This window comes from Danio aesculapii, chromosome 2 (genome assembly GCF_903798145.1).
Source record: "Danio aesculapii chromosome 2, fDanAes4.1, whole genome shotgun sequence".
NCBI lineage: Eukaryota > Metazoa > Chordata > Actinopteri > Cypriniformes > Danionidae > Danio > Danio aesculapii.
Genome location: NC_079436.1, coordinates 29,999,005 through 30,022,344, shown reverse-complemented (window position 1 = coordinate 30,022,344; position 23,340 = coordinate 29,999,005). Strand labels below are relative to the sequence as shown.

General features: G+C 34.2%; 2 protein-coding genes across 2 annotated transcripts; one reads left to right on the top strand and one right to left on the bottom strand.

Annotated features, from left to right (window-relative positions):
* Positions 1-634: 634 nt before the first annotated feature.
* On the bottom strand, positions 635-13,240 carry LOC130236224 (neuropilin and tolloid-like protein 1). The gene is given in 8 exon segments (XM_056466881.1): positions 635-1,215; positions 5,214-5,327; positions 5,499-5,727; positions 8,828-8,955; positions 9,040-9,081; positions 12,523-12,771; positions 12,849-12,983; positions 13,144-13,240. Coding segments are annotated over 8 exon segments (1,575 nt in total).
* A 4,256-nt stretch (positions 13,241-17,496) lies between these two features.
* Positions 17,497-20,271, top strand: cbln2a (cerebellin 2a precursor). Its single transcript, XM_056466870.1, has 3 exons — positions 17,497-17,855; positions 17,947-18,066; positions 18,772-20,271. Exons 1-3 carry the CDS (start codon positions 17,568-17,570, stop codon positions 18,967-18,969), a joined length of 606 nt encoding a protein of 201 aa, XP_056322845.1. The 5' UTR covers positions 17,497-17,567; the 3' UTR covers positions 18,970-20,271.
* Positions 20,272-23,340: the final 3,069 nt, after the last annotated feature.

Here is a 23,340-nt window from a genome sequence, read left to right as displayed (position 1 = left end):
TTAAGGCTATTTTTGTTATCCATGAACCTTCAAAATGTACTTTCCGAAGCTGTACAATATTAATATCATTATGTTTACATTTTTTTATTACTCAAATAAACAAATTCTGACTGAGGAAAGTTGAATGTGCTGACCAGTTTGTTATTTGCCCAATAAATGAGAATTGGCTTCTTCTTTTTTTTTATTTAAAACTTTAACAGACTCCCTTTAGTTATTGATATATGATGTAACACATTTGGGTTTTAAAAATAGGCATTTTTTTCATATTTCTTTATTCTAAATATTTAGAAAGTGTTTTGGTACCTCAAAAAGTGCGGTTAGGATGATCACTCGCCAAGCTAATCCAGCTAAACAATAGAGTTTAAAATGTGACTAAAATGCAGTTTTTGAACATCAGAATTAAATAAAAAATAAAAAAAAATATGGCGAATAACTGCAGAAAGGTCTGGTTTTTGAGAAAAAAGAACCACCCATTTCACCAGGCTGGCTACGGGCCTGATACGGTGATGATATTCTCCTATGGATGCAAAACGATGAAAACTAGATAAGGACATTTTATCAACAAGCATAAAACAAGAGCAAGTCTACAAGTAGAACAGAGACAAAAACCTCCTTCACTGTGCATGTGCGACCATCAAAAGTCATTGGATATTGAGCGGTGCACAGTTCTATCCATTGATCGGCCACGGCTGGTGGTGGGACCGTCATAAAACTCATCATCCAGGTCACACTCTTCAGCCCCGTCATGCGAGTAGCTGTGCTTCATCACTACGATGTTCCTGCGGACATTTGGGGTGGCTTGCAAAGGGAAAGGGGTTTGTGCGGACGTCTCCATATCGGAGAGAATGGCGGCTGCGTCTCGCAGGCTGAGGTCACTGCGACTGCCCCGAGTGCTGGATACCTGAGAGCCGCAGTGGTGGCCGTGAATGCATTTGGAGGACGTGCGCTGGAGGTTGGGGAAGTCCTCGGGTAAATCCTCATTATCACATGCGGTCGTCTGTCGTAATGTGCAAAGTTCATAATGTGGCGGTTCAAAGGCCTCGTGAAGCAAAGTGGGGTCGAATTCGTCTCTGCGGATGATGTACCTCTTGCGTGGCTGTTTTATCTGAATGATTATGGACACGGTGAGCAGGATGAGGACCACTCCGCAGGTCACGCCAATTATGGTCACGTTGGTGTTGTCAAGGCTGTCCAGGATCGTGGCTTTTCTTTTCTCTGTGCAAGAGGAGCAGAAATAGTGTGTGTGGTGCAGTGTTTTGAAAATTAAACTTACAGATAAATGATTTATTGTATAATAAGGGAATTTCACAACTGTTACATGTTAACATGCCATGGCTGCAGCAGATGCAATGATATTACACAGATTCATAACTGGTGGAAGTTTCATCAAGTGAAATAAATGTAAGACTTTTAAAGACCTTTTAGGAATGAAATGGAAAAGATTTTTACTTGCCTTATTAAACACGATTTAACTTAGTGGAAAAGATCTTTCACATTCCTCATAAAAAAACTAACTTAATTATTTCTTCATTCATTCATTTTCTTTTCAGCCTAGTCCTTTTATTGATCTGTGGTCGCCACAGCGGAATGAACTGCAGAACATGCACACAGAACCACTAACTAGCCCAGCTGAGGCTTGATTCAGCAACCTTCTTGCTGCGAGGTGAACGTGCTACCCACTGCACCACCGTGCAGCCTAGTTATTTTTCACCTACATATTTTACATAATGTGTCAAAACAAGCAAACTCTAGTTGTATACATACTTTTTTCAACATAAAGTTTCCTTTTTAAAAAATGGAAAGTTTAACTTTGTTAAAAGCATATATATCGTGAATAATCAAAAATATATGTGCTGATTTTTAGTTCAAATGGATTGAGTATATAACTCCTACAAAACCTAATGCGTTTCTGCTATATAAAACCTAAGTTTCACGCCTATTTATAAATATTATGTCCCCGTTTCTTCTGTAAACAGATTTTGCATAAATGCAAGATTATGTAAAGGGAAATATTGCACTGTAATTATCATGAGAAATTGTGTAATTTGTTTTCCTTGATTTGGGAATCTAATTTGGAGAATTTGCTGGAAAAATGTCTAACAGCTGTTGTGAATTGTATCTCTTTGTAAAAAAAAAACTTAAATACAAAATAAGTTATATTGAGAATGATTGTTGGTGACTGGATGGGTGTCAGCCCGATTAGGTAACTTTGAACACTGGAAAATTAAGACCTGTTTAAAATTATTAAGGAACTACAACACAACATTTTTGTGAATTAAAGACTTTTTAGGGCCTATGATTGTGTTTTTGAAATGTAAGACTTTTTAAGACCTAGCAGACACCGTGGCAAGTGTAGGGCTTGATGCTGGGGACTTTTTTCAGATGCTGTGTAATATCATAATGTCTGCTGCAGCCATGGTGGGGCAGCAAAATACCTTGGTTATTACATAATTCCTAGCCTTATTTGCCTAGAAAATAACAACGCCATCTGTCTTAGTACCAGGGGCGTAGATTTAGGGTGGACGGAGGGGATGTGTCCCCACCAATATCCACCGACCACTGAAATGTCCCCACCAATAATTTAATCAGCTCAAAAAAAATAAATAAAATTGCGCTGTCAGCGTTAATTTAGACATGCAAAAAGGGTTAAGTGAGGTTCTCTCATCGAGTCCTACCGCCCCCAAAACACATATGAACATTTTGATTGGCTGTGCCTTTCCCTTCTGTCATGTGAGGGGTGTGGCTGCGTTAGGATACAAGCAGCGCCAAATGCAATGGATTGGTTTTTTTCTCATGCAAGAATAAGGTGTGTTGGGTGACACACACAAGCGATGATGGAGGCAGCAAAAAAAGGTAGTCATTAGGTTTTTTCAACGAAAAGTGTAAGTCACATAAATAAGTTCGCTACTGAATGAGTCCATCATGATAATGCTGGTAATGCTCGTGTTTTTTTCCCCAGCTTTAACGCACTGTCTATCATTAAAGTAGACTGATATAGTGAATAATGTGAATACTATGGCCTGAAAAATAACTGCAGTATAAACAGCTAAATGTAAAAGTATATGATCCCTGCCAGTTCTTTAATCTCTCAGAGTAGCATGTCCATTTTCGGTTGAAACAGTTTGTCAGAAAAAATACAGCCTGTGTATAGGCATAATACTGATATATGAGACATGTTTCGTTTGCAATATGGCTAAAATAAACGGAAGTCTTTATTAAACTCTCTTTATCAGTTAATAAATATTCTTTTAACATTACACTATCAGGCCCATAGCCAGCTTATGGAAAGGGATGGTTATTTTTTCCTTAAAAACTGAACCTTTTTGCAGTTATTTGCCTGATTTTCTATTTAATAATAAGGTATAAATATTACATTTTAGTGAGATATTAAGAACTAATTTTTGCTGGATTACCTTGTCGGTTGGTTATCATAACCACACTTTTTGATGTACCAAAAATATTTCCAACCATTTTGTCAAATTGCTTAGCATACTATTTTAAGTTAAAGTTAAATTTGTTTATTTACAAAAGGGCATTTAAACTGTAAGTTTTATATTACAGGTAAATAAATAATGAAATTTTGAATAAAGGAATATTGAAGAGATACTTATTTTTAAAATACAAATTTATTATCATCTATCAATACATTTACATTTTTTTAGAAATCTATTAAAATTTGTTTTAAATTAAAAACTGATGCCTATACGTAAATAAAAAAATTTACATAGCACATTCAACTTTCCTCAGTTAGAATTTGTCCATTTGAATAATAAAAAAAAATTACAAATATGAATAATCCAACTTTTGGTCTTTCAAACCACCATTGGCTATGGGCCTGACTATTTATTTAACTTAATAAATTGTGTAAGAGAGGATTAATTAATACTATATTTTAATAGCAGTTATATAATTAATAGCATATATATATGCTATTATTATTATATATATATATATATATATATATATATATATATATATATATATGGGGGGTTTTCATTCACCCATCCCCACCAATGTCTAATGCAAACCTACGCCCTTGCTTAGTACACAATGTGACAACAGAAGCTTTAAATAGGAAAATTATCGAAACACATTGGTCCTTTTGGACCGAGATACTGGTCTAATATGATTTATTGATCTATGGGTTAAACTACGATTAGGCCCATTCCCAATTCTACTCCTTAGCTGGCTGCCCTTACCCCTTTTTGCGTATTCACGTGAAGGGGTAGGGGTGTCTCAATTCTCTTTAGCTTGAAGGCATAGGGCTAAGAGGATGGGCTAGATAGCCTTTGAAACAGAGATTTTCCAAGACCACACTAGAAAACAAGGGCTATGACATTTTTTTTTTCTACAACGGCAGCATGGCTGCACACGTGATAACGGTGTTCGAGTTTTATGGCCACACTTAACAAGAAACAAAAAAAAAAAAGATTAATTTTGCTATCTATAATCAATAATAATACCTATTGTATAGTAGACCCACAACATACTTTCACATCTGTCACTCGATGACACTCCAATACCCTTACAGAAAAGTCTAGTGACTGAAAATTACCTGGGAATTACAGTGTCTGGTATAATGTTAATGTTGTTTTCTTGTGTTTACATAGATGAATATGGCCACGGTGTAAATGCACAGTACAGTTACGAGCTTATTGCCACATTATATTGTCATGATAACTTGATAACGTTGCTTTCTGTGATTTCCTTAAGATATATACCAAAAATAATGCAACTGGAATAACTACAGCAGTCGATCTCATCGATCTCATGAGGACATATGATGACTTGTGTGGGTGTTGTAGTGGTGTTTCATTTCTTTGGGGTAAATTTGAAGCCCTTCCACGTCACACTCTGTTTCAAAGGCCAAGGGAAATTGGTAGGGGTAAAAAAAATTTAATTGGGATTGGGCCTAAAGAATTCAAAATAAATGCTAAAACTCAACTGTTCATCTCTAGGGGATTTAAAAATAAATTAAACAAAAGTAGTTTTCCTTTAACACAAGTTACATACAAAAATCTCATTGACCAGAGTGCACATAAGAAGGAAAGATGTACAGGTTTGGAATTAGTAAACATCTTTTAAATTTTTGGACAGTATTTTCATGAACATGCCTAGCTGTTTAAACTTACATTAAGTAGCTTTGTAAATACATTTCTGCTCATTTAATTTCTTATTAATTCATTTTGGAATATATGAACTGGAATATATACCTTTGCAGCCATTTTCATCCCAGGGATAGACACAGTTTTGGATGCCATTGCACACCAAAGTGTGGTTTATGCACATGTTGCTATGGCAAAAGAATGTGTCACTTCCACATGGAGCTGAAAAGCAAAAGGACAATATCTGTTAAAGTGACTCAGAACGGCTATAATCCAAATATAAAGCAAAGAAATAAATAGATAAGGCATATATCACGACATCAATGCTAGAAAGCAAGCTATATGTGCTACAGAAATGTGTTATGTTAAAAAAAACCTGACTGAATGACTCACGCTCGTGGAAGGTGGTGAAGAGGATACGGAATCGGCTCCTGCGGCTCGTCTCATCAGCCCACATGCGAATCACACCTAATGAATTCAGCAGCATCACATCATTGGCCACCGTGCTGCAGAACTTATTCTTCAGGTGCTCCACCGAGCTGCTCCCGTCATACACCGCCACAAAGTTACGTTTACACTCATTCGAGTTCTGCATCTCGTAATCCAGGAAGCGCAAAAAGATCTGTACAGAAGACATTTGTGTTTGTTTTTAGGCCAGCAACCAGTCTGGGGTGGAACAGAAATCTTGATTTTTTCTTTCAACATAAAAACAAGTACACTTAAAAACATTATTCAAAGATGATTCCTTGGATTTACTATTTTTTTAAGTGATTGTGAACAATTTATTTGGGCAGAATTTAAACAAACAAATTAAGTTGAACATTACTAAATTTAATTTGTTTGTTTAAATTCAACTCAAATAAATTATTTGCACCAATTTTGCAGACATCTTTTTTTTGTGTCATTTTCAGTTTCATTTAAATTTGCATTTATTTGTAACTGAGATGATGATGATGGTGGTGGAATAGATTTGTTTTTTTATATTTTTTGCAATTTTATATTTAATAGATGTCTAATATTAACAAGGCTGAATTTTGGCTGTCAGTAATAATCTTCTGGAAAAAAAAGAAGTCTAAACATAGTTCCAAAATAGTCTAGTCGTCTATGTAGTCGTCTTATTCATTACTGTCTATTTAATGATTGGTCAATTTCTGGACTATTGTTAGAGGCCTATCACTGACACTCCAAATTTAGTCTTGTTTTAGCCACAGCGTCTATGTTCTGACATCTATTAGAGAAAAAAACAAATCAACGATGAGAACACAAATTAATATACATTTACAATTCAGAGAGCTCTCTGATCCTTCATAGAAAGCAATGGAACCAGAATACCAAATACATTATACATTCAATCGTAATGTTATGAAAATACAAGAAGACTTTTTTGATCTCTTCAGCGTCAGTTCAGGAGGTGCATTCTAGATAGCGCTGTGCACTTAAATGTGTGTTGCACTGCTGCCATATACTCCAAATTTAAAATCTGTATCTAAAATTACATACAATTAATATCTGAATTTAAGGAATGGTAATTGTGGAACAACATAAATGGTGAGTAACTATTAATGGCACAAATGTCATTTTTGGGGTGAACTTACCCTTCAATTTGACAATTTTACTCCATATTCAGGCATTATTATAAATAGAAAGGCAGCTTATGATAAACTTGCTCAGTCCGCTTGGTTCACAACACTCCCAATGGTTCTCTATTATTGTTCTTTAACAATTTAGAGTTTAAAGATTATATTTGTTTCAGAAACCAGGAAAGTCATAAGATATAAGTTTGAAATTATTTTTTAGAACACACTCAATGTGTGACTGTTGAAAATTATAATTGATCCTTTCTTAAAGTCAACACTGGGGTTCCCCAAGGATCTGTTTTAGCTTCGTTGTTATTTTCTGTTTACATTAACGATTTAGGTCATGGAATAGATTCAGCTAAAATACACCTGTATGCAGATGATACAATATATACAGCAGCACACTCTTTATTAAACCAAGCTTTACAGTATTTACAGAGCGCTTTTCAAGTATTACAGTGTATGTTGCAGGATTTAAAATTGGTTTTAAATTAAAAAAGACTTTAGTGGCCGCACTAAGGTAACAGACCAGACAATTACATCTGCGAACGGTGTACAAATAGAAAGAGTTAGCTCTTATAAATATCTAGGTATTTGGATTGACGAGAGATTAGCCTTTAATATACACATTGACAACATATTAAAAAAGCTTAGGCCAAAATGATGTTTCTTATACTAGTCAAAAAATGTTTTCTTTATAAGGCCTGTAAGAAATTAGTAGAGAGTACATTTTTGTCTATAATCGATTATGGTGATCATCTATATACAGTATGCATGCACCCGCTACTCAGAAAACTAGACTCTGTTTTACGCTTTCTGCATTACGCTTTGTCACAGGTGCAGACTCACAGACGAATCACTCTATTTTTTAGGATTCCTTTGATTGGTTATCTTTATATCTAAGGAGAAAATTACATTTGTACTTATTTACTTTAAAGGCTCTCTTAGGTAAACTACCATCCTATCTTTCTAATTTGCTGACATTTCACATAAATAACTAACGCACTAGATTTGGTTCCTGTATTCGTTTAACAGTCCCATGAGTATTGTCAGAACTTGGTAAACATGCTTTTCCCTTTTATGCTTCTAGGGCTTGGAATGACATGCAAAATCAGCTTAATCTGGACACACTTCCGACTCTTTTAAACATCTTCTGTACAACGTCTTAAAGGATACTTGTAATTGTTTTTTATGATCTGATCTTTTTACGAATGGTGATTTTGTGGTATTGGTTTTAGTGATTTTTATGGGAAACTTCATGTGCTCTTCTTCCAGGTCTCCCTGGAAAAAGAGACAGTACTGTCTCAATGTGATCTTCTGGCTGAATAAAGAAAATAATAATTATAATATATAATAATAATAATAATAATAATAATAATTTAACTTATAATAATAATAATAATAATAATAATTATTATTATTATTATTATAAAGCTTTATATGTACTTCATCTGTTTTCTAGAACCAATCCACAGTACTTGCATTTATTTGTGCATAAAATTGATAATTAAAAAATACAAACAATAAACTGAATATTAGGCAGCATGGTGGCTCAGTGGTCAGCACTGTTGCCTCACAGCAAGAAGGTCACTGGTTCGAGCCCTGGCTGGGTCAGTTGGCATTTCTTTTGGATTTTGCATGTTCTCCCAGTGTTGGCGTAGGTTTCCTCCGGGTGCACTGGTTTCCCCCAAAAGTCCAAAGACATGCGCTATAAGTGAATTTGGTAAGCTAAATTGTCTATGGTCTGTGTGTATGTCCTGGTCCTCTAGTGAGTTGAGTGTTGGGCTAACGACTCACCTCGTAAAAATTTGATGTTACGAAATACCAATATGTTGTGGCTAAATATCAACTTTGATATAAACGGCCCTGAGAGTAAGTAAACTGCATATAAAGATATCAGTTTAGTCTGCATAAACATTGTGAGTTTGTTCATTTTCAGTGTGCTTTAAGTATAACCTTGCTGTGTGTATCTGACAGATAAAAGAACACTGCTTTAACTAGTCAGTTTATATTAATTTCTATGAGTATTTTGAGATTGTACACTCAGAAAAAAACTTTAATTAAGAATTATTTTTGTGTGTTGTTGTCAGTGCACAAATTGATAAAGATCAACTTAATTTATTTAATATATGAATGATAGTTTACCTTGGAGCCAGGAGGAGCTCTGATGAACCACCTGCAGTCTACAGCCTCTGTCTGTAGCGCTTTGCCTTCTTTGGAAACCATGGCGGACTCCACAATCCCCTCTGGCCCGCTCATCTCAAACTCACAAACTACACCATGAAAACACAGTAATGTATCATTGTGAACTAGTTTCGATATGTAGAGAAGATAAACTCATAAAACATTTCACTCACTTGGAAGAGGTGGTTGAGAACCAAGGTCTTTGAACTCAGGATCTGTGAAACAAACAGAAAAAAGTGATTAAGGATTTGAACCTGTTTATTTACAAGACTCAAAAAAATAGCAACTAATGTTATTTTCACATACAATAATTAACATAAAATATTGTCAAAACTGTCAAAAGGTGTTGACGTCTTGTTGGATCCTCACAGATTAGCATGAGTTTAAAAGCTGGTTTATGTCGTGATGACAAAAGCAAAACAAAACAACGGATATCACTAATAATTTTTCTGTTGAAGATGGTTTCAGAGAAGTCATTCTCGTTAAACATTCTCGTCTGGCCAGGACATCCGTATTTTATGTTGGAAATCAGCATGCAAAATAGACTAGACTCAGCTAACAGGCATTGTTCTCCGAACATTCTGTGACATTTCTTAAAAGTTAAATGCAAATAGTGGCACATACATTTATTAAAATATTGTTTTTAGAACATTCTTGTAACATTGATAGAAAAACATTCTTAGAACAATGTTCATGGAATGCCTTTAGAACGTTAGATATTCTTGATGAATGTTCTCATAATGCTGATAGAAAAACATTCTTAGAACATTAATATAATATGGATGGAATATTCTGATAACATTTCTGAGAACTTTAATATAACATGAGACTGAAACGTTATAAAAACGTTTTGAATAATGCCATTATAACCAAAAAATTATCTCAGGCCCGTAGCCAGGGGGGGTTCGAAAAACCCAGCCCTCACTGACAAAGTTCAAGAATTTGTCCCATAGATGAGCTCATTTGTCCTATTTTGACTGCTATGCCATCATAAATAGTAAAAATAACCCATCGAAAAAATGCTTTAAGACCAAGCTAAATCCTCGTGTGACTTCAGCCAATCAGTTTTGGCCAATGCAAACAATTATTTTTCAAGAGTATAAAATCCAGCTGTGCAAGAGACTATCTGACGTAAGAGCAAGGCTTAATTTGTGCCAGAACACGCCGGATCCGGCACCTCTGAAATCTGATCCGGCACCTCATTTTACCGATCCCCCTCCTCATCTGCCCTTCTCCCCCGTTCGCTGTTCACTTTTTCCGCGCCTCCCCAACCCTCTTCCCTGTCATCCACGACACCCCCGCCCAGCTACTTTCATCCCCCCCTCCCCCCCGGAAGCTGGAAGGGCATCCGCTGCATAAAACATGCTGGATAAGTTGGCAGTTCATTCCGCTGTGGCAACCCCAGATTAATAAAGGGACTAAGCCAAAAAGAAAATGAATGAATGAATGAAATTGATTAAAGTTAACAGTGAAAATATTTATAATGTTTTCATCATTGACTGTAGTCAGAAATGTTTCTTCTGCACCGAATCAGCATATTCAAATGATTTCAAAATGATCATATGACAACAAAGCAATAACAAAGTGTTTGCCATCACATAAATAAATGAAATTCAGTAATATACAAAAATACAGCGTTGATACAATTAAAGTAACATTTTACGATACTACTGTTTTACTGTAAATTTAATCAAATAAATGAACTCTATACACTTCTTTCAGATACAAATATTACTGATCCCAAATTTTAGAATAAAACTGCATTATTCCCTACCAGGAACATTTTATATAACTTAAATGATTTCACAGACAAAGTTAAATAAAACATATGGTGTGTTTCTCTTTCTGACCCTGAGGAACTTCTGTCCCAACGCAATCATTTTCTTTTAGCATAATAACTGAACCCCCCAGGATTAGGGAATGAGAATGATGTCCTGAGGCTTGAGTCATGATTGTGCATGGATTAATAATCCCTGCACCAGCCTCACACAGATTAGGCTGCCCAATGTGACAGGAAGCAAAGTAATAAGATCTAGGTGTGTTTTCAGGAGGCTGTCTGAACTTATTATTTTGCACAGTATTTCAAGCTTGACCAGTTAATAGGCTCTGGCCAGTTGATTATATCTATGTAGATCTGATCCATCATTTACAGAAATAATCAATATGATTTGTCAGGGTCCTTTTGGGTTTCAACTTAAAATCATTCTGGGATTCTCAGTAATCCTCTCGTGTTTTCTTACCTCTGGTACAGCTCAACTAAGATTAATATTTATACTGATGTAACAGCATGCATGGATGTAGGTCTCTGACAAATCTCTGATTTATGATGTGCAGGATGATATTTTACAGTTTTTCATATCTACATGTAACCCAGAAATGACTTTAAAATAATTGCTTTTAATGTTTTTAAGATTTAATAAAAGTGTGTTTATTATTTAAATAGTATTTATATATAAATAACGAAGGTGGCTGAATTTCTGCAGTGCGTAAATGTCACAGCATTGGTGAAAATGAAGTTAGGGCACACTGAAAAATGCTGGGTTGTTAAATACAGTAAGCACACATACAATGCAACATAAATTTGGGTATAATATCACTTTCCCACTTGGGTTAAAAAATTCCCACCAATTTTGAACCCAGTGTTTGGGTAGGTTTATATTTTAGCCAAATTTGGATTGAAATAATTGAGCATTTTTTTCTATGGTTATTTCATTAAAAGGTGATCATTACATACAGAAGCTGGGAATAATAATCTTATTGCTGGACCTTCTCGTCCACAAATTTAGTTAGCAACTTCTTGACACAGGAGATTAGCATTACTGTTCAATGTCTAATAAGGAGCTCTGATGAACACTTTCATAATCGCAAATTACGATCAACCACACATCACATAACCGTGAAGATCAACCAAATTTAGTCAAGGCGGAGATCACCGTCACTGGAGTAGTCAGAGAACATTTAACTAAGCAAAATATGTACTCAGATATATTTTTTACAAAAGACTTACACTTTTAATAATAAAGATTAATTTCTGTCATCTGTGGGAAACCATGAACCCACAGTTATAAAGGAAACCCAAAACAGTTCCTCTAACTCATCTCTCTGTAAAAGCTACTTTTGGAAGCTTTAATTTAAAGAGTGTAAATTTCAATAGGATTTGGCCACGCTGAAGTAGAAGGACAGAGCTCAGGACATGGAGCAGACCGAGTGTGCTCTTCTGAAGACAAGCTTTCATTAACTGGGATCAGAGACATCACAAACCTCCCCCACTCAGCTGCTGCATGTGTGCCTGCACTACAAATGCAGGGCCATCTGACCTGAGCACAGAACACCACATTTACCAAAACACGGAGAATCTTGCTAAGAATAAACCACCACTATCAAACCAACATTATACCGCTGCACACATCTAGATATTTTTAAAACAAAACAATTTAAGATCTAAAATTAAATATTTCAAAGTCTGCATATTTGTCATTAAGCAAAGTAAATTTTCAGAGCAGAAGAACAGAAGAAGCTCTTTAGATCATTCTCAAATCAAGCTTAACAACATGACTATCAGGTTTTGCAAAAAATAAATAAATAAATAACAATAATGGATGAACACTTTGTTGAAATTAAAATGCACATACTGATGATAGTACTAGAATTCTTACCTTGACTGAAATTGTACCGAGCAGAAAATCCAGTGGCTTCCAGTTCGCTATCTGCTACAAACTTTATCCAAAGGTATCGTCCACTGGACCTTACATAGTTCGGGCTCACTTGTCCACAGTAGCGGCCGATGATAGGAGAAAAACTGAAGGGGCCATCTCTGACTTCAATGTGGTCAAACTTACACTCCCATGACGGCTCAATAGCATACTTATAGTCAAAATACAGGTCGATACATTGCCTTGGAGCAGCTATGGAATAAGAAAAACCTCTAGTTAGATGTTCATAAGTAGCTGATTAAAAGGGGTCAAAAGGAAAGCTCGCTAACCTTCAATTATGTATATGCATTCTCTGTCAGGAGGATATTTTTCAGGATAATTAGGAGATGTGAAAATTCCTCCGCTGGTTTCTTTGATCCAAGAACCACACAGTCCCACAGGAGTCACACCTGAGTTATTTTTAACTTAAGAAACAAAGCATTAAAACAAACAAAAAAATTTAAGTATTTGCTCAAAAGGATTTGTATTAGACAATATTAAGTATTGAAATAAACCAGTACTTCTTTTGCATGAGGTCACAATACCTGTCTTACTTAGAGGTGAGTGTTAATGAAGGAAAATTACCTATAGCTTTCTTCGGGGGTGCTGTTGGTGCTCCAGAAAATCCAAGATTGACAATACTTGCAACAACTGTTAGAATTAATAATGGTCAGAATAGCATGCTTAATCTTTAAGCAGTTTTCAAATATAAAATGTCTAAATACATCTCTAGTGTACTCTATGTATGCTATCTATTGTATTTGTATAATGAGATCTCTCACTCTATCACATGTATGTGTATATATTTGTCTTGACAGTGCATCATGTAAAAACTATTCTCAGTCAATTATAACATAATGGGTTCAGTAAATCAAATTCAGCAAAAACAGTATATATTAGTTATAACCAAATAGGCTAGTAGTCTTTCAACTACGAGCAATAACATGCTGATCTGCGTTTTGCAACTTTATCATTACTTCGGATGTGTATGTTTATGTTCATGTGAATATTGCAAACATAACCACACAAAACATACAAAATTAGGCATTAACTATATAATAAGGTAGCTACGTAATCAGACAATTGGCTACTTGGTCGAAGGCAGTAACTTGAAGCTTCACATTTATGCTCGTTATCATAGGTTCAAGCTTTGTTTTGATATTTACTCACCAACAAGCAGTTTCACCCGCGGCACCATGATTCTCCGCAAGGGCTTCAACTTTGAATTCCATGAAATGCGAATTGAAGTGGCGAAGCGAAAGATGAATTTAAGGAAATGTGATTACACTAGCCTATAAAGCTGCCCGTCTTTAGAAGAATACAGGATACGATCCAGATTTTGTGAGATTCATTGCAAAAACTGTTGTGGCTCTTTCGCGAACTCACGGTAGTTGAAGTCTTGTTTGATGGAACAGGTTGAGCACATCTGCGTAATCCGCGTCTGTGCACTGAAGACCTGCGGACACCCTGAGTGGATTAACACGATCCCTTTTTCTCATATTTGGCAAGATTTTGCTGAAATGCTCGTGAATTTGTTTTTGTAGTTTGTTCAGGTGATGTTAACCCTTTGTTTACTTGTCGTGCAATGATGGCATAACCTACTTTGTTCAGTTGTTTGTGGTAAACTCACGTCATTAGTACAAATTGTAAATATGATTTAACTAGGCATATATAGAATCAAAATATTTATTAGACAAAACCCTCAATAGATTGTTAAAACGAGGCTGAGGGAGCTTATGCTGGTTTAACATTGTTCAGCTGAAGGAATATTGAATTGTGAAGACTTCAGATAATGTTCTGATAGAAATTGTATACATCTACAATTTTGCCACATAGCCTCGTTTTGAATCGTGATAAATTAAACATGACGTCTATACAAATTGTCTATTGTGACATATATGTCAAATATGACATATATGGAGCTAGATCAGTCTCAAAAATAATGAAATTACAAAATAAAAAAATCAAACACAATTCACATTTAAACAATTGAAATTGTTAATTCAAAACACAATGCATAAATGCACAAATCCAATTAGTAATTTCAAAACAATTTATAAATATACAAAGCACAATTAGTAAATTCAAAACTCAATTCATTATTTCAAAACACAATTCATAAATATGCAAATTTCATTTATAATTTCAAAACACAATTTGTCAAATATGAAATATATAGAACTAGATCCGTCTCAAAAATAATACATTTACAAAATAAAAAATAATACATTTACAAAATAAAAAAATGCATACACAATTCACATTTAAAAAACAAATTCATAAATTGAAATTACAATTAATAATTGCACAAATCGAATTCATTTGGGAAAATATTTATTGTTTTACTTGTGAATTCACACATTGTGTTTTTAATTTATGAATTGAATTTTGTAAACGTGAACTGCTGTGCGTATGAGTTTTATTTTTGCAAATGCATTATTTTTGAGACTGAACTGGCTCCATATAAATAAGTAACTACATAAGATGTAGTTAAGATATTTTAGTGAAAAAAAAACATTTTTAAATGACTTTACTTGGCAATTTTCATCCAATCAAGTGACATAAATCTACAACTTAATTCATTGCTAATAATAAATAATCAGATTAATTTCAAACTACACTGACAAACAACAAAAAGTGTTTAGGGAAGTGTTTCAGAGTTAAAAATTATCAAGGACCCGTAAGACTCAAAATTATTATAGGCCTATAGGTTAATATAACTTCTGAATAGCAGTAAATGCACATGTTTTTCTCATTTGCTATGGTCTGATAGAGAGGAAATTAAATTCACAAAAAGTGATTACTTAATGTTTCAATTCACATATCTTTTGTTAACATAAAATGTGAAAATACATGCAACATGCTCACTTAGGGTAAACTATATTTTTGATCAAATTAAAAACATTCATTTCAGATCTTATTAAAATAGCCAGTCTAGTGATCAAACTAACTGCTATAATATTGTAAATTATTAAAAACCTGGCCTAAACAAATGCTTTGAAAAAAATGGCAAAGTATAAAGATTTAAAATAACAATTAATATTCTGAGGCTGCACTGTGATGCTCAAATACAGGTGTTTTTGGTATACCTCTATAAATTAATACACTTCATGATGTTTTAGTCATCTGTGAACATGGAAAAATGCATGGCAATCTTATTTTCTTTGTGCAGAAAACAAATAACAATACAGGACACGATCTTGAAATAATATAGCGAAAATAAGGCTTTGTTATACTTTGTTTTGATGCAAGAAATAAAACAATATAGTGAACGCATATGTTTGCCTGCACTTTACCATATTGCCCACCCTTTACAGACAGGTAATTTGGTTTTACAAAATACTAATTTTAATATATTTTTAAATTGACTGTTTAATATTTTATGCTACTAAACAAGACAAGAAATGAAAATAGAACAATAGGTTTCGTCTCCACTGTATTGCAGCATATTAGCCGTAGCAAAAGACAAGACTGCGGTTAAAGCTGAAACTTCATGTACAAAAAATGTGGAGGAAAAAGTGAATAATAAGACACTAATATGGTCCCAGTTGCCTTCTGCTTAACTGCTGTTCCTTGTGGTGCTGCTTTTCATCAGCATCTTGTTAAAACAGAAGAAACAATGCTGCTGCAGAACACAAGGAAACACTACAAGAGACCTTGCTTTTGTTTGCTACATTTCTAATCTTTCATTTGGACAATGACCAAATTAGCCAAGAACAAAGCTATTAATTAAAAATTGATGGCGCTTTGTGGTCTGCAAGTTTAATTAATATATATTTCTGTAAATTTGCCACAGCATTTAGTGCTGACTTTTATTACATATTTAAGGTAGTTAGTGTAAAAATTTTACAATATGTCATAAGAATTTAGACGTAGACTGGTAAAATAAAATGTATGTATGTGTAAACAAATGTAAATTCTGAATCTTCCATGAGGCTTAAGATAAAATTTTAAAAAAATAATAATTCTGTCATGTTATCTCTTCAACATTTATACAAATGATGGCTGCAGTTTTTCATTTAATTATCAGTATAACCATAGTTTTAGTAGATGCTACCTTTCTTTTTTTCCTGCAGCTCAGGTTGACTTGGAAAATTGTCCTGTTGTATAATGCTATTCATCATGCTATTCATATATATGTATGTATATATTTATATAATTTTTTTCAAACTTGCACTGCAAGACCACTGAACATAAAATTGCCAAATTGATGAGCATTAACAGACCCAATACTTTCTCTTACATAACTTTTAAGCTAAAGCATTAATGTTGCTAAAATAAAACTCTAAATGTGTTAGACTAAATGTCAACTACTGTTAGTCTTTAGCTTGAGTTTATGATTAGTCATTATCTTGCCTGGTTTAACATATTGAATTTAATAAACATTTTTTTTTTGCATGTGTGAATTTGCTCAAAGTGCTAAACAGTTATGAATCTCCTCATGTTTTAACATCATGCTTTAATATCTTTTTACAACCACTGGATGGAGCAATAGTATCATATTACTTTATGAACCTCTGCTCCAAACGGTGGGATATCGCCAGTGGACAGCCACTTTTATTTATTTATTTATTTTTTATTGTAATAAATTACATGACCATTTATTAAGTCATTAATAAATGCTTTACATGCTTTAATAAATGCAAAAAAATGACAGTGTAGAATTTTACATTTAATTGAATACAGTATTATGGAATTAAGCGCTAATATGTGACTACATTAATAGCAATGCTTTATCAATTAATCGATTCTCAAATGTTATGCTTACGTGTAGTTTAATACATACTTTTACCCACTGAGATTATTGCGCAATAATCTTTAGCACATGCTAAAAATCAGGGCGTTTTCCAATATATGCTAAATGTGGATGAGAAGAGAGAGAGTGTGTAGAGAGGAGAGAGGAAGTAGAGAGTGAGAGAGTGGGGAGAGAGAAAGAGAGAGAGGTACTGTCGTCTTCACAGATCTCCAAAGAGTGCTCGTTAGTATTTCGGCTCAGGTCTTTCACAGTCATGTTGAGAGCCAGGGAACCGGGCTCATTGGCCGTGCTGGCCTCCACCCTTCTTCTGGGATGCGGTGTGGCGTTTTCCCTCGGACAGAATGAGACGGAACCCGTAGTTTTGGAAGGGAAATGTTTAGTTGTTTGTGACTCGAACCCGTCCGCCGAAGGAGGAGTGACCTCGTCGTTTGGGATATCCGTCCGAGCTGCTGGTGCTAAAGTGGCATTTTCTGCAGTCAGAGGAACTAACCATGAACCGTCAGAAATGAGTAACAAGTCCATGACAATCTACTTTGATCAGGTCAGACCCTGCTTTCACATTTGCGCATATTTGTGCGCCATGGCATACAGTTGTCCCCACGTTAACTAAGTGAACAAACACCTTTTTGCAGGTACTTGTGAATATTGGAAATCATTTCGATTTAAAGGCGAGTGTTTTCCAAGCCCCTCGGCGAGGCATTTACAGCTTCAGCTTTCACGTTGTGAAGGTGTACAACCGACAGACAATTCAGGTGAGTGGGTTTGTTTACTTTTTTAAACGAAACTAATCACAAACTAATTGAATTTTGTTAGCAAACGGAACGTTTTCGCCGTTTAATTACATGGATCAGTGCTGATATTAATTATTCATTTCTGACTGTATTGCTTCTGCTTCTGATGCCCTTTTTCAGTTTTACTAATAGGTAATTACTGTTCATACTTTTAACGTATTAGCCTAGTTTCTTAATTAATTCATTCAAATTGAATAAACATTAGCATAAATTAGAAACTTTATTACAAATGTAATAGTTATTTGGGATTTTAATTAAACTGTATGTCATTTTTGACTAGTCATTTTCTATGACTAAAGCAATGGTAAATGAGATACAGCCTGTTAGTATAATATAGGGTAGACTTTCATGTCTTACACATTATGCATGTACTAAATAGATGGTAGTGAGTACATTGATCATTTCTAGCAACTTAAAAGAAGCGAAGTCACTTGTTTTCAGTGTTGGAAAAAATACTAATGATTAAACTAGTGATGACTAGTATCTATAAAAATGACCAGTATTAATGAAGGAAACCTAAAGGTAATTGTCATCTGCAATTAAAAATATTTTCTAGAAACTCATATATTAATCATAACAGATACTACTCACTTTAATAGATTAAAGGTTGATCTGAATTGTTGCAATGCATCTGCTCACATCATGTGTTTCCAATGTGCTCATTAGGTCAATCTGATGCATAATGAATATCCAATAATATCAGCGTTTGCCGGTGATCAAGACGTGACCCGGGAGGCAGCGAGTAACAGCGTTCTGCTTCACCTGGAGCGTGAAGACAGACTCTATCTCAAACTGGAGAGAGGAAACCTTATGGGCGGCTGGAAATACTCCACGTTCTCCGGCTTTCTTGTTTTCCCTCTTTAACTGAAAAAGCCCAGAATGAAGACCAAGAGACATTTAGAAGAGAGCACATGGAATGCTATGATTATTGTTAGGATATGAAGGAACAAGTTTGTATGTATGTATGTATGTATGTATGTATGTATGTATGTATGTGTGTATGTGTGTGTGTGTGTCTGCGTTTAACTATATGTAAGATTCAAAAGAAAGTAGGACAGTGACAATATCTGGACTAACTAATGTGCATATTGCTTTGGGAAAGAGTGTGATGTTATTGTCAATGACTTTTTTGCATTCAGGAGCATATTTTGCACGAATCGTGTTTCGTTATGGGCTCGTCACTGTATTTATTTTTCGTATAAACCTTATATAAATTTGATGTTCAATATGAGCAAAGTACAAAAACAGCCATTTCTCTTTAATCGATGTTGTTTGGCTTAATGAATAGATGAGCAATGATATCTTGCGTTTTTATATTACTTGAATGTAAATATGCCATATCACAAACACAAGGAATGTATTTAATGTTTGTATATAAAACATTTTGGCAAGAAGGGAATAAAGTAATTTAAGAGCGAGTGGTGGAAGGAGAAGAATGTGTCGCTGTCCGTGGTCCTGAACAAATGCTGTCAGTCAAAAAGTGCATTATTATTTATGCTAACCTATAAACATACAAAACAATTATCAGTTACATTCATACAGCATACATATTGAGCCCCACACAGATATTTAATGCACACTAGCAACCTCTACAGACTTCATAATCTAGAAATTTGTATTTTTAAGAGTATATTTATAAACATTATTTAAAATCTTCAGATATATCTGATTAAGCCTATTGATAGGGTGCAGATTCAGAAAGGATGAAAGCAACACCCTCCTATAGAGATCAATACGAGATGTCATCCAGATTTGTTGTAACTGCAGTTAAGGCATGACATGTTTTTTAAGACTCTGTCTAACGCTAGAGTGAACTTTAAAGGTTTAACATTTATAGCATTTATGTATTTTTCAAAGCATGGCTAGGAAACGAGATGGAAATTAGGCAATTTATTACCATGGGCACAATTAAAAACTGTGAAGACAGCATTATTTGGAGGTGAAATGCAAATGTGATGAGGTATGAGAATGATGTGGGTGTTAAGTGTTAAACAGTAGAATATTCCTTCCAAAAGCAGAGCTTAAAAAGACACTAGCACATATTTTCAGCGATCAAGACAGTGTCATTGTATAATAGTATACATAGTGTGAGATATCAGTGGGTATCCAGTGATTATGCTAGATAATATTTAAAAAATTTGATTTGATGTTTGACCTCATGTTGAGAACATGGACCTTCTATTGCAAATATATTTAAATAAAAAAAAGAGGAAAGAAAAACATTTTCCTTCTCCTGTCTGTCTTCCTGTCATTTGATTTGGCTTGGAAGTAAGTAACATCGCCCAAAGGCTAAAAGCTGTCTAATGCATGTTTCTGACCTTTCTTTTTCATAAAGATGATTAAGAATGAAAACATGACTCAACAGCACATGTCGCTGCTAGGTCACTAAACATGACTTTGGATTTGGGGAACAAAATGCAGAAAATGTTTCTGCGCATAATTCTCTCATTTGTCTTTTACGAACATAAATCTTCATAGAAAGTTGCTAAATCAAACTGAATTCCTATATATTTTAAATATATTTTTAAAATGTCACTAAAATATTAAGAATTCTAAGTGGATATCCAAAGCCAAATGCTGCATCATTAGCAATGCAAGTATATAAACAACTCATACTATGAGATATTACCCGCAGCAGTCTTAAATCAATTATGTAATTACTGTGTTGAATATGAAATATCATGATTTCATAGACAGTTCACTGTTTACTCATGTCTTGGGTGCTGGTGTGAATTAAACGGGCTGATAATGAATCTGCCTGCTGGCGGTCTTTTTTTTAATCTCATATGCAAAAGTGAAGCAAGGTCGGTGTACTTAATCATTAAACTGTTTATGCTATCAATATCATACTGCACATATGCCCAATTATGAGAACCATGACTAAGAAATTAAACGCATATGAAAATGCGAATGGTGGTGTGACTTCAAAATGTTCAACAAATCAAATCGTTTGTGAAGGAGCCACGCTTTGTCTAGGTTAAAGCTTGGGCTTCTTTCAAACATCTCCCCGAGGTGCATGGTGGGGAGGTTTTTAAGCAACATTTGGCCTGGTTAGCTGGACACTTGCTGGCTGTTGTGGCATCACTTTCTGGCCACATTCATATTTGAAATAGTATTTTGCCATATTTATATGAGGACTGAATTTTTATTAGTTTACAAAACGAATCTGAAGCATTTAAATATAAACCTTGAAAATTAACTTGTAAGATACTGAATCTCATAATTCAGATTTTAATAAAACAAGTTAGGTTAGAGTTAGTTGCACATAGTTATGCAAAATTAAATGTAGTTACTAGTATGAAACGTATAACAGATGTGTAATGTGCTTATTAAGAATGTATCTACTTGTTCATTGATTTCATTCATTTTTTTTTAGCTTAGTCCCTTTATTAATGTGATGCCACCACAGTGGAATGAACCGCCAACTTACCTAGCAAATGTTTTACACAGTGGATGCCCTTCCAGTTGCAACCTATCACTGGGAAACATCAACACACACCCATTCACACACATACACTACGGACAATTTAGCTTACCCAATTCACCTATACCACATGTCTTTGGACTTGTGGGTGAAACCGGAGCACCTGGAGGAAACCCACGTGAACACAGGGAGTACATGCAAACTCCACACAGAAATGCCAGCTGACCCAGCTGAGGCTCGAACCAGTGATGTTCTTGCTGTGAGGCGATTGTGCTACCCACTGCGCCACCGTGACGCCTCTAATTGTTCAAGATCCATTTAAAACAGGAGTAATGATAAAGATTTTAATGTTCAAAAGCTCTCTTCGTATTACAAGTATTAACAGCAAATTATGCAAAATTACATCTAAAAACCCTTTAAGTCTATTACATTTTACAGGGTCCTGTTCCGTGTGTATATTATGAACTTATCATAGTTTTTACAAAACGTGGATTATAACTAGGTACTTTCTCTAAACTAGTGAAGCTAACCTTAACCCATTTAGGTTCCTTGCATTATCCAGTGCTTGCTTAGTTACACTATAAAAGTGTTAAGTAGACATACTGTAAAATAAGAAGCAACCTCTTATCATAAATCTAACTTCTCAATTTGTACAATACAGAATTATTTTGTAACAAGGACACCTTAAAAAGTGTAACCAAACTGTTTTCTATTTTGTTATCTTCAAATATTATTAATTCCTCATTGCTTTAGTCTTAAGTGTCACTGATTCCTTCAGAGATTATTTTAATATGTTGATTTGATGCTCAAGAAGCATTTCTTAACATGAACAAGTTTTAAAAAAATACAATTATATAAGGAAGAGAGGCTTTATTATCATTTTAGCTCTATATAGCTCGTACACAGCTAAAAAAATCTCCAGGACTAGGCTTTAAACTATATTTGCCTGGACTATTTTGTTTTAATGGGTAGAACAAGCTGTATAGAACTGAAATGATATTAAGTACATGGAATACGTGTAGGAAAATTATCTTAATATTATCTTATATACTTAAATTATCTTAAACTAGCATATGTAAGAGAAAAGAAATTATAATATCTATATAACAGCAGAATTATATATTTACAGTTGAAGTCAGAATTATTAGCAGCCGTTTGAAATTTTTTTCTTTTTTAAATTTTCCCAAATGATGTTTAACAGAGCAAGGACATTTTCACAGTATGTCTGATAATATTTTTCATTCTGGAGAAAGTCTTATTTTTTTATTTCTTTAATTTAAGTTTTTAATTTTTTTATAAACATTTAAGGTCAAAATTATTTGCCCCTTTAAGCAATTTTTTTCCCGATATAGTACAGAAGAAACCATCGTTATACAATAACTTGCCTAATTACCCTAACCTGCCTAGTTACCCTAATTAACCTAGTTAAGCCTTTAAATGTCACTTTAAGCTGTATAGAAGTGTCTTGAAAAATATCTAGTAAAATATTATTTACTGTCATCATGGCAAAGATAAAATAAATCAGTTATTAGAGATGAGTTATTAAAACTATTATGTTTACAAATGTGTTGAACAAATCTTCTCTCCGTTAAACAGAAATTGGGGAAAAAAAATAAACAAGGGGGCTGATAATTCAGGGTGGCTAATAATTCTGACTTCAACTGTATATTATCTTTATGAACAGTTTAGATACAAAAATCTCTAAGTACCATCTGAAATGTTCTTCTAAAATGAGCATTTTTCTCAGTCGTTTTTGTTCAGTTATTTTACATGAATGAAAATAACCTATTCATAAAAGTTAAATTACTGAA

What these genes read in the sequence shown, in the direction of transcription:
- cbln2a (XM_056466870.1), top strand. Translation starts at nt 17,568, where the DNA reads ATGTTGAGAGCCAGGGAACCGGGCTCATTGGCCGTGCTGGCCTCCACC. An exon ending in TGACAATCTACTTTGATCAG is followed by an intron (nt 17,856 to 17,946) that starts GTCAGACCCTGC and finishes ACCTTTTTGCAG; the next exon opens with GTACTTGTGAATATTGGAAA. An exon ending in ACAACCGACAGACAATTCAG is followed by an intron (nt 18,067 to 18,771) that starts GTGAGTGGGTTT and finishes TGTGCTCATTAG; the next exon opens with GTCAATCTGATGCATAATGA.